Source organism: Abramis brama, assembly GCF_963993115.1.
Source record: "Abramis brama genome assembly, chromosome: 9".
Taxonomy (NCBI): Eukaryota; Metazoa; Chordata; class Actinopteri; order Cypriniformes; family Leuciscidae; genus Abramis; species Abramis brama.
In genome coordinates, this window is record NC_139971.1 from 35659084 (window position 1) to 35672007 (window position 12924).

Here is a 12924-nt window from a genome sequence, read left to right on the forward strand (position 1 = left end):
CCTTCTCTGATTTATTCTACTTGGAAGTAAAATGAATAATTAATCCAAAAATAAAACTTCTGTCATTATTTGCTCACCCTCATGGTGTTCAAACTTGCATTACTTTCTCTCTTTCATTGAAATTTTGATGAACATACTGGAGCTTTCAAGCTTCAAAAAGGTTGCCATATGACTTGTGCACAATATTTCAAATATGAAAAAACAATTGAATAGCTTTGTGTAAGGAACAGACTTTATTCACAAAAAAAATCTGACATCTGCTGTAATTGTAATTCTAGATAAGATGATTTGTGAATATACCGACTTAAAAATGCTTCTCTCCCTCACAGAGCATTATATGACAATAGAAGACTTGAAACAAAGTCATATGGACTACTATTTTTTGGTTGTTGCAATGAAAAGAGCGACAGCATCTCCAAAATTACTCCTTTTGTGTTCCGCGGAAGAAAGTCATGCAAGTTTGGAGCGACATGGTATATTTCATACAGATAAGGTCAACCATTCTTTCATTGAAAGTAGCCTGTGTCATTTAAACTCATGAATTGTGTGGAAAAAAGAAGAAGATGGCTGAAAGAGACACTGATGGTAAATACTTGCCTCATCACCATTATGGCTTATAGAGGTGGGCACAATTGAAACACAGCTGGAGCGCTAGATTTCCTGACTGCTGTCTCAATCAATGCGGTTACAAAACGCTCCCACCGTGACACAGATCGGTGGACCTGTGTTTCTTCATTGTCGAAAGAGAAGGCTGTCGCTGTTACACCGAGTCCTGTTTTTGTGATGATAATTCTCCAACATCAATCCGCCTGATTAAAATTGCCTGGGAAACTCTGCAAGAGGCGGTTATAATTAGAAGCCCTGTTCATGTTTGCTGGTGGTGGCTGCAGCTCGAGAATAACATTGTTCTCAGATGCCTCCCACTGCCTGTGGGGTGTGAATAAAGATTTGCACTTTCAAGTTCACTGGTTGTTGTTTTATGTTGTTGTGCACTCTCTGAGGTAAACTAGAATTAACTTATTTAGACAAGTTCCCATATAAGCCTGCCATGAAATCTATCCCCTAGAGATGCCCTCAGGAATCTAAATGTCAAACCAATAAAGGTCAAACCCACAGAGGATTTAATTGACATGTAGTAAGTGATCCAATCTAATAATGTTTGTGAATAAGGTTCTATGATATGGTGTTTTCTCTTACGTAAATTCTTTCACATGGGGATATGGATATTTGGCGATGAAAAGATTATTTGTTGAGTGCCTCTGCAAATTCAGCTTATGTTCCTTTTATTACACAGCGATCTTTGCTGTTTGTGCTTCTTGCCAGAATGACTAAATCGACAGAATTCAAGTCACTAACAGTTCCTACAAACACCGATGTATTAATTTTGATCCATAATTCAGCCAAGCACGTTGGAAAAGAGAGTTGCTCACTTTTATCACTGCCTTGCATAGGCTTAAAAGAAAGCCGTTGTGTAGCTGAAATGCGTTTTTCTCACAGGAATATTTTTTGCTTTGTTGAATACAAGGAAGAACAATCTTGAAAACTATAAATGTACTTCCAACCTTTCTCTGTCAGATTGCACTGCAGAAGGGTCAAAGGAACAAAAAATATCTGATTACGTGACTATGTGTCTCTTAAAATTCTCTGCCTTTCAAAGCTGCAGTGTCACACTCTATATGTTCTTAAAGGATAAAGTCCTAACTCTAAGTCTGTCAAAGGACTCTGGGTTAAACTGTTCTCTCTGGGGGAGATGAAAGTGAAAATGCAGTAACTGGAACAGATGAAAGCCTCCCAAAAAGGCTTGGGTTCCTGAAACTGTGATGCCCAAAGTTAGATAAACCTTCAGCAGCACACTGAAAAATACTCAAGACACCTGCAGTGACCAGCAGAAATCAAAGTGTACATCTTTATCTTGTAGCATTAGACAACCCATTTCCCACACACTCTCAGACAAAAATGGAGGCACAGCTCAATCATCCTTCTACAATAGGAGGTCTGTGTTCTCATCTCTTCATTTTCTACCAGACTGGGATTTAATCCTGGTTTTGTAAAGTCTCAGCAACTGTGATTCGGCCCTGCGAATGGATGTGTCCCTGGCTGAATAACTGCATTATGCCATGACTTCTGTTTTCAGGCTTGGCTAATGCGATTGTGATTGAATCTCTTCTCTCAATTCTCGGAAGCTTTGTCTAACTAGGTTGAGCCCAGGTTTAGATCGTAGGTGGGAGAAAACCTTTGCTTGTCTCTGTTGTGCCCTGTAATTTTGGAAGGGATGTTCTTTTCAAGTTGTTTACCCTTTCGGCTTATTCTAGAGAACTGTTTAACCCTCTTTTCATTTAGCACTTGAAGAAGAACCAGCAGCAGCAGAGAGCAAGGACCGGTTGCACCGGATGTGCATAAGTAACAACGTGGCCTGTTTACAACTTACATGCTGCTAAATATTTTTGTGTTGCCCCATTAAACTTAGCTGGAGTGTGACTCTATGTATAAACGAAATATTCTGGAGTAATGATTGGAATAAAATAGCAGACTGACTGAACTGCATCAATTGAGGCTTTCACACTGAGTAGTTATAGGAGCTCAGTTATAGGTTGAAGTGGCTCTGGTTGTTGTGCTGGACTTTAATTTTGATGGCGTGGCTGACTTTTATTTTGACAACGCTGAGAACGGCTCAGCCAGAGCCTGAGCACACAGCGCTCCCATTCTCCGTCTTCATTAGTTTACATTCTGTTTAACAGTACTAGCTTATGCATTATTAGATAGAACTGTTAAACAAAGAAAGTAAACGGTATACGAAAAAGTCGCTATAGCTGAGCAGAAATACCGGTACATAGGAAATCATATTTTGTTTGGTCCCTTCAAAGTCACATTGGATATGGAAGTGCCTGGACTTCGGTGTCAGTCCATCTATTGCTGCTTTCCATGTTCGTGGAGCTTTTTTAAAATGGCAGGTGCCAGTGTTTTGCATGCGTTCAGCCAATCAACATACACTTAAGTCACTGGTAGTTCCTATTGTGCTGGGTTAGACCCTACTCTGAAGTAGGAGTTAATTTAGTTCCCCCCAAAAAAGCGTTCCTACAGCTAAAATCATTCCCAGTTCCATGCCAAGAAGCATATACTTATGCCATTAGTAATAGAAGCTATGAAAAGGTTCCTCCGGTGGAAAAGCCCCTAATAAGCTCTTGTTTTACCTGACAGACTTCACATCTTTAGACATATATGATAATGCTGACATTTACACTCGCATACATTTTAGGAGAGAGAACATTATGTAAATAAATTACTTTGTTAGCGGCTCTTCAACACGAACCTGTCCTAAACAGCATGCCCTGTGCACATCGCTCAATGTTGTGCAAGTCAGAAAAAATCAGTCATAATAAATAAATGTAATTTCTTATGTTTTCAGACAGTTTCTGAATGTTATTTACATATAAAAATACCAACACTATCTCACGACCAATTCGTACGAATTCGTACAAATGATAAAAAGATGGCTAATTCGTACGAATTCGTACGACCTCACTCGTACGAATTTGTACGATTTGTCTAAACCCACGTGATGGGTAGGTTTAGGGGCGGGGTCAGGGGTAGGTCATTCGTATGAATTCATACGAATTGGGCAATTCGTAAAATATGTACGATTTAGCAAAAATCGTACTAATTCGTACAAGTGAGGTCGTATTAATTTGTACGAATTAGCCACCTCGTAGAATTTGTACGTTTTCCCGTGAGATCGGGTTGAAAAATACCTATGTTATTCATGATTGAATAATTGATTGTTATATTTAATGAAAACTTATTTTTACTGTTAGTAACGTGAGGCAAAAGAATGAAGAATAAACTAAAGCTTACAGCATTTAAACAACTTCTGCTCATATATTTGAATGCTGCTATTGGATCATTGAAGGTAGATGTCATATGCGACTACGCATGACTTTACAATGACTTTACAAATGGTGCAACCAAATAAAGTATATAGTTAGTTATAAACTAGCTTGTGGTTACTAAGCCTCTAGTGTGGACTATACGTTCCAATTTGAGTAAGAACTTACGAATGACTGTGCAACCCTTACCCTAACCAGGTTCGATCACAGAATTTAATCTCAAAGTATACACAGAAACTTGACCATGCCCCTCCATAATATTACAGAAAAAATCACACATAATTTGTGAATAAAGTTTAATTCAACTCTTCAGTATGACAAATTGAATATATTATACTTGTTATAAATTTTATTTAGAGTGGAAGGGAAAGAGTCGCTCTGCAGCACTACATATTAATATACTTAATATAATACTATATTTAATATTATACATTTATTTTTAATAAATGTATAGTATATTTACAATATAATATAACAAAAGTCACTTCAGTAGCTCTTCAGCATGTCAAAAAAAAAAAAAAATAGGGTGTCTGTAGCCTGGTTAAAACCAGACCATTCTCAGTAGTAACTGAGTTATGGTCTGGCAAAGGGGCGTCACCAACGGACGTCGCTCAAATGCCTCTGGGCGCAATTGGATAGACCTAAAACCAATCAGAGCGATCGTCATCGTGTAAAGCCATATGCTGCGTCCCAATTCGCCTAAGTTACACTACGCCATAAAAGTATGTACTCTTTTTGTGAAGAAAAGGTATTTACTTTTGAATGTGTAGCAAAAAAGTAGACAAGCTTTGGGACATACTACTTCGTCATCTTTATCGGACGGATCTGTCGCGTGCATCCTGTCACGTAAACTGCCCTGTCAATCATCTTGTCACAGTTAAAATTCTCTATTAAATCTAATTTAATTTCCTACCGTTTCAGAGAGAAATGTAGTAGCACGTTCATCTGCCATTGGGTCTTTCATGGAGACTGTCCTCATGTGTTTGCAATTTGAATATAATAAAGCATTTAAAAGTTGATGCGCTTCACAAACGGACGTCGCTCAAATGCCTCTGGGATAGACCTAAAACCAATCAGAGCGATCGTCATCGTGTAAAGCCCGCCTCAACGTTTCTGATTGGTGCCGCGATTTCGACGGATTAGAAATGGGCTTGAATGAGCTCTTTGCCAGACTACTTGCAGATCAAATCTAAATTTGCCGGAAGTTGTCTGGGTTTTCCCAGGCTAGGGTGTCTGTCAACCTAACATGGTTTCGACCAGCCCAGTAATTACTGTGTTAAGGGGGTGCTCATAAATAAAAAAATAAAAAAAGACAAGAACAATTAGATAAATAGCAATTTATTGTATTGGATAATATAATGGAGACGAGCAGATGCATATATCTTGTATAATTATCTGGCACAGTATCTGTGTATCTTTATTAGTTAGCCTCGTCAACAAATAGAAGGGTGTGACTTTTTTTTGTAAATATGTTAGTATAACTGTAAGCTTTCATCTATTTTAAGACAAAAACACAGGACATTCTCTGTTCAGACATGAGCCAATTAATCGTATCCTAGCAACAGCAGTCAATATGTTTCTTAGCAACAACATTTTGTGATATGCAAAATTGCGTTTAAAGAGGCTAGGACAAATCAGTCAAATTACATGTCCCACTATAATATGCCATTTTATTCTGGGGTTCATTTGCCGATGGCTGTTTAAAATGACCAGCTTTGGTTATTAAACTTGATATGAGGGTTTCTTCATACCCTGTTTCACTTTGAACTTTGAAATATTGCGTAAGTAAGCACTTGTCTGCATTTGCCATGCTTATAATATTTAATGCTCACTCTGCAAAGGACAAAAAAGGAAAAAGATTAGTTGTCAGCGATTCCATTTTATTTAATTTTTTTTTTTTACCAAAGGTGACATATAATCTCTGTGGAAAATCTCCAACTGTAAGATCACAATTCCTCACAACCTCCTCCTCAGCACCTGATGGCATATTCATCTTGTATGTGACATTGTTAATTTTGTGGAAAACCTGTATTTGTGCATCACATATAATGCTCTTTTCGGCTGTTTAGGTTTTGGCTTGAGCGCAGGTGTCTCAGGATGCTTTAGTCCAGAATGTCACTCATTGTTATTCAGTAATTCACCTTATCAGTCATACTTTCAGAAGTGCCTACAGCATATTTTACAGAAGGGTGACAGACCATTTGTACATTTGTGTTTGGGTATATGTGTTGCCTGAGCCATAATAGAGAAGAATGAATATTTCATGACAACCCATATCCTTATGCATTCATGCAGTCTGGGCACCAAATCATTAGTTTGCTCCAAGCATGTTGTTGTCCTGAGAGTTCAAACACATTTACAGCTCATCAAAGGCCTGCCACGGTTATATAGAGTTTTGATCTTCAGGTTATTTGTTTTACTTCTTGATTTACGTCTAACGGCATCATTGCTGTCATTTGGTTGATGCAGTTTTCTGGATTTGAAAAGTTATTTGTTTTGCCAGTTATTTTGAGAAATCATGTTTATTTTGGCATGGACAGTAAGCCCTGCCTCCGCGCTTGCTGGTCTGTGTTAAGGCCCTTGCTGGCACTTAAACGCACTGCAGAACCACTGACCTGGCATACCGTTAGAATAAATCATTCTGAGACTTCCCAACCGCCACCGTCACCACCTGGTGGCTCCTCGTTCAAGCAGGTGAGCATGACAAACACTAGCATCCATCCTCCATTTAGAAAAGAATCTTTATTTTTCACCACACAAACAGGGCCAGAGGAAGTCTTTTTTAATGCAGTTTCACCTTGAAACAGTACTATGCACAATGTTAAATTAATAATTATTTTCATGTTATTGTTAATAACCTATATATTAAAATTCTATACTGTTTTACTTCAATAAAATAAAAATTAAAAAAATCAGTCATTTTAAAAGCTAAGGCCTTGTTCAGACTGTCAGTCCAAATCCGATTTTTGTGCATATCCGATTGAAATCCGATCAGATTTAGCATGTGTGAATAGCAAAAAATAAAAATAAAATCACATTCATATGTGGTTTTCAAATCGCATTCCTGCAAATCCTTTTCAGTCTGACTGCTCTGATCGATTTCGCGCACTGGTTTATGTCGCTCTCTCATGCCACGTAAAACGTAAACGTCAGACGTTGTTATATAGAAATGATGAAAGTCGCTGCAGAAACAAGGTTGTGTTGTTGCAAAGTGCCGTACGAACAGAAAATGACAATATAACGGAGACATGTTATGAAACTGGCGGTCACAGAATAAAGCCGCTCATACCAGCCTCCTACGTTTCTGCCTCTGCCTCATTAGACGCAATAGTCCACTGTGGCGGCTACACATGGTCATATTGTGAATAGGACAACATCTGTATTGCAAACCCCTCTATGTGCTACAGGCTGTCAGTGCTCCCAGTCTCCTTTTATTAATCCTTCTGTTATGGTCTTTTTATACACAGTCATCCTAAGTCTGCATGGCAATGCAGCATAAGTTATGAGAGACCTTACAGAGGCCAGCACTGCAGTCCAATTTTACTTCCTTGCCAATGCTGCCTTCCCATTTAGATATTCATTTGCGATCCGTGAAGGCCAGGTTTGGTTAAAACGCTGACCATGACAATCTTTCTGCAAATCAGAGCAAAATCTCAGTGCCAATGAACAATGACTGAGCAAGCCAGAGATTAGATGTTTACTCACTTTTTACAATGTCTATGATTTGAGTCTTGGCTGCTACACAAGAAGGTTTTTTTTGCCATATAGACAATATAGGACAACGATCAAGAATATATGAAGAAATTGCAAAAAAAGATGAGACATATGTGGTTAAAAGGTCATAAAAGGTCACTAAACTAAGAGTCCACAATGGCTCTTGGGAGTGTTTGACAGAATCCATGTGTTTATATGTACAATTATAAAGCTTAAAGTTCAGCACTAATGCAGCTTCGGGGCCAAAGTCTTTAACACCTTCAAAGTCTGTTACTTCCAATACAACACCTTTGTGAAACATTATGCCTCTATGGTGTAAAACAGACCTTGAGTGTTTGGGGAAGCGGTCAAAATGTCACCGGATCAATGAGTGTTGGCTCCTCTAATGTCCAACACCTTTACGAGCTTTCAGAACTTAACTTGCCCTAAGCTTTCACCCACATGAGCAGCATCTTGTTGAACTCCTTTCTTTAAACTCGTTCCACTTCTGTTCTTTCCCTGAGACCTCTGGATCATGTTTTGCTTAAAGCTGGAGCAAAGTTTGCTTGAGTTTCTTAAACAGGACTTCATCAAATATACATGCTTAAGATCGTCGGAAAAGTGCTGATGTGCTCTTATCTGTCTTCCCTCCTTCAATCTCCTCTTTCTGTCTCTTTCTCCCTCACTCACTGCAGGTATATGAACGTGGAACTAATGTTGAGCAGTTTGTGACCCGCTTCCTGTTGAAGGAATCAGCCAATCAGATCCAGTCTCTGCTGAACTCTGTAGAGAGTGCTGTGGATGCCATTGATGAGCAGCATTCATCAGTGGGGTGAGAAAGAGCATCACCCATCATGACCCAAAGCATGTGTACCACAGTTCCATCAACATAAATGTCCATTAGGACATCAGTCATCAACAGTTAAGTAGATTACATTACATTAATTGCGGGGTTTAAATGCACAATAATAATAGAGCAGGTTTGGCATCTCACCCGGGTATGTGATTGAAAGCAATCTATAAATTTGTTTATTGGGCTGCCATCATATATTTGAATATGATTTGATAACTAAAGTTAAATAATGAAGATGACTATTTCTAGTAAAACACAAAAATTAAGTCATATTTAGTTGATTTCAAACACTTTAATCATCCTTGTTTTCCCTGTTGTGACCTAGATCCTACCCCAGTAAGACCAGCCCACGCGTCCCAGATAGGCGCTATGAGGCCCCGGTGCCAGATTATCCTCCCAACAACAGAGTCAGTGCAAAGGAGAGCATGAGGAACATCAACACAGGTGCAGGTGAGGTGATCACTTCTGTATCCAGCTGTTTCCAAACACACCTTTCAAGATACAACTAAATGTGGACATGCATTCAATTGTTTACAATAGTGTTTATTATAGTGCACACCATTCACCATTTGCATTTTTATGCATCATGAATTTACTGGAACTCATGTATGTACTTATGCAGTAGATGTGTTCTGGAATTCAAGTCTAAAAGAATCTAAAATAACCACAATGGTACAACATTTGCTAAGTGGCTTACTTTTACAGACTGAATCCACTTATGTCTTCAAGTATCAGCATAAATGCAGCATGCATCTGTTTATGTGAGCAGAACCAGCTGTGATGAGGCTTTTTGAATAAGGTTGCGATGAAATAGTTGGTTCTTGCCTCATACTCCAGAGAGTTCTTTTCCAAGAAACCTCTAATTTATTTCTTCATTTACATAAGCTCTGTTCTAAACCCTAGTGAGCTGCCTTGCTGTCTACTACCTAGAAGAAGTGACTGATTTGGAATGGTATAAAATGTTGCTAATATAATGTCACAATTCCCTAATAAGCAAAAAAAGTAGATAGAGAGATAGATGGATGGATGGATGGATGGATGGATGGATGGATGGATGGATGGATGGATGGATGGATGGATGGATGGATGGATGGATGGATAGATAGATAGATAGATAGATAGATAGATAGATAGATAGATAGATAGATAGATAGATAGATAGATAGATAGATAGATAGATAGATAGATAGATAGATTTTAAAATGACATTGTGTGATGGCAAAGCTCACATGATTCTTAAAAATCATAATTTCTTGTTATTATTAATGTTTAAAACAGTTGTGCTGCTTAGTATTTTTGTGGAAACTGATACTTTTTTCATGATTCTTTGATGAATAGAAAGTTCAAAAGAACAGCATTTATTTGAAATATAAATATTTTTTGTAACATTATAAATGTCTTTACTGTCACTTTTTAATCAATTTAACGCATCCTTGCTGAATAAATGTATGTCTTTAAAAAAAAAAACTTGACCCAAAACCTTTGAACGGTATACATAGCATGCACAAATATAGAGTAAAATAATAATGTTCTGTTATTACACTATTACACTATATACTATTATACTATAACTATTTTTATATTGAATGAAATATGTTTATTTATAATCATTTCTTTCACCTCATCTGCCATCTATGATGTATTTTTTCACTGAGCTCAGCACAATGCATTCTGGGCTTTCCTTCTCTTTGAATACATAGAATAGAATAGAATAGAATAGAATAGAATAGAATAGAATAGAATAGAATAGAATAGAATAGAATAGAATAGAATAGAATAGAATTCTTTATTGTCATTGTACAGAGTACAACGAAATTAGATGACATTTCTCTCAGTGCTTAACAAACAAATAAATAGAATCTAAAAACAAGAATGTAATATCAATATGGCGTTTCTCATCAGTTCTGGTGTTACTTGTGATGTATACAGTACATGTGAATTTGGCCAACAGAAGGTATCTTAGAAGGCAGCATAATTAAATTGCCTACCTTTTGTACCTCACCTATGATAACTTAAAATGCATAAAAATACTAAACTACTATAGTATCAATCAGTGAGTCACAAGCAAATGGAGACTCTGGGAAATCTTTATTGAGACTTGGTGGCTGTTCCTCGGCCAGGGTCTGTGAGAGGAAAAAACTGACTTAAGCAATATTACCGCCATTAGAACAATTGGCACATAGATTATAGATGGCATTTTAGCCACTCTTTCAATCCGTTTTTCTTAGCAGAGGTTTACTCAAGGACTTGTTTAAAGGTCTATTTGGCATGTTGCTTTATCTTGGGGTATGTTTTTCCAAACATCTCATAAATCAATTCGGTAAGGTTTTTTTTTGTGGTGCAGACTTGGTGGCCAACTACATTATCGCGCAAAACATCCGAATTTACCATTTCTCATGCCATCTAATTGCCGAAAGCAAAGTTAAAGTCTGTCAAAGATGTGGTTCGCAGGCTCTCCCGTGGGCTTTCTGTATCAACATATACCACATTTCCATTACTGATGAGATTTGGGCCTGAGCTCCTTTGAGTTGGTAATGAAACCGCTCTAAAGAGACACTAAAACAACACAAAGCCTTTCGTGTGCCAAGTCAGCACATACCACACGCTCACGACCGTCTCGTATGGATGATGCAATGGAAGAAATGTGTGAGTTTTTAATGAGAAGGTGGAAAAAAAGGTCTTTCTTTAAAGCGTTTCTGAGCTTCAGTCAGGAGTTAGAGGGCGCCTGGAGATATGGTAACAAATTAATTCTAGTGTTTTTCTTTTTTCTGTAACAGAGAAAAGCAATTTATGATTCTTTTTAAAATGTCCATTTCGCTTTCCTCTTCTTCTCAGTGCTAAAAGTGCTATAGTTATGCAGTCAATTTCTTCAAAACAGCCAAGCAATACAGACATTTCTGTTGCTGTGGATTTATCATTCAACAGAACCAGAGCTTATTTGGAGTAGTGGCTTATCTTAGTCCTCATTTCAGCAGGTATGTTAAACGCCATTTGACATTTCAGCTCAAAAAGCTGTAAAAGAAGTTCCCATCGATGTGCACACTACTTATTGGCAGTAATCATTAGATCTCAATTGTCCTCTCGTTCACTTTTATTGTAAGGTTGGCCTGTTGAAATGCCAATATTCTTTGAGTGACACCACAGCGCTGAATCGAAGAGGTCTGTTTTATGGGTGACGTTCAAACACTGGCACTAGGTTTAAATTTCCCCAAGACACAGATAAAGCTGACTCGGCTCACAATAAAAGCGCCATTCTAGCTGTCAGCTCCGGCAGGGAGAGCCATGATTGGAGCATGCTGTCCAAGCTGTAGTTTATGAGCAGCGGGATGAGAATATTGATCAATACTTCTGCGAGACTTGCTTTGCACATGGCACTTTTTCTCCCATCAGTCAATCATACGCTTTTCTCAAATTGCTTTCTTTCTCTCACTCTACTGTCCTCTCTATTTCTGTTCATGTTGCACACACACACAGGCTCAAAGCTATAAATCTGATATACTGTATAATTTATTGATATACAGTGAGTCTTTTCTTTTTTTATGTAGAGATTTAATTGGAATTTTTTTATTTATATACTAGGGCTGCCCCTGACTAAAGATTATTCTAGTCGACTAGTAGTCATTTATTTAAGCCATTAGTAGACTAACTGCAAGTTTATATTAACTACTAAGCCTCTTCTTGTCGACTAACGTTTAATTGACTATTAGGGGGCAGCCCTAGTCAATACTGATATTGGAGTACCAATATTAAATATGTAATTGTACATGCTAATTTTATTTTTTACATTTACAGTATATTACATTTATAATATTGTGGTGCCTAAATGTATCAGATAACGGTAAAATACTAACTGCAGAGACGCCAGCAATCAACTGTAATTCTATGGTATGAATACTGTGAGATTGTATTAGCTTAAAGAATGCAAACTTAAACTCTGTTGTATAGCTTATACAGGTAAACCAAAAAGTTTAATAATCAATCATGTTTGAGAACAAATTTGACCAGTTATTTCGTTTAGTTTATTTTTCTCCTGCCAACGAGCTGAGTGCCACCAGGAAATACACAGTCTGAAAAGCCTTAATAACCACTGAAATTTGGGAATAAATTATGTATTACAGCGAATCTCTGTTTAATGCATTTATAATCACTCACTTATAAGCACTCTCAAGCGCTATTCCGGCTTGTTCAGTTCCAGCTCATCAGTCATCGTTCAAGTGATTTGGATGTGAGAAAAAACACTCCGACCGGTCAAGTTTTAAAACAACGCGCTCCTCGCACATATATTCCTGTCATGAGCACAGCGAACACGGATAGGAAGACTTACTCTTACTCTAACTCCTGTGAAACACCCTGTACGGGTGTTGGGTCGGGCATTGTGCTATTGCTTCAAAAATGCACCAGCCCACAATGCATTGGGTACTACAGTACAAAACCATAATCCATAAATACAGTAGATCGGTGTTGAAAATGGGCTGTAAATTAGTAGTAGGAGAT

The 12924-nt window shown here is 37.7% G+C and overlaps 1 protein-coding gene across 2 annotated transcripts in view; it reads left to right on the forward strand.

Moving 5' to 3' along the window:
• Positions 1-12924, forward strand: part of necab2 (N-terminal EF-hand calcium binding protein 2) — a 99430-nt gene that overhangs the window by 60591 nt on the left and 25915 nt on the right. For both annotated transcript variants that reach the window (XM_084124435.1, XM_084124434.1), the window contains exons 6-7: positions 8273-8409; positions 8756-8880. In XM_084124435.1, the coding sequence (XP_083980561.1) occupies positions 8273-8409; positions 8756-8880 (262 nt within the window). The remainder of the gene's footprint in view (positions 1-8272; positions 8410-8755; positions 8881-12924) is intronic.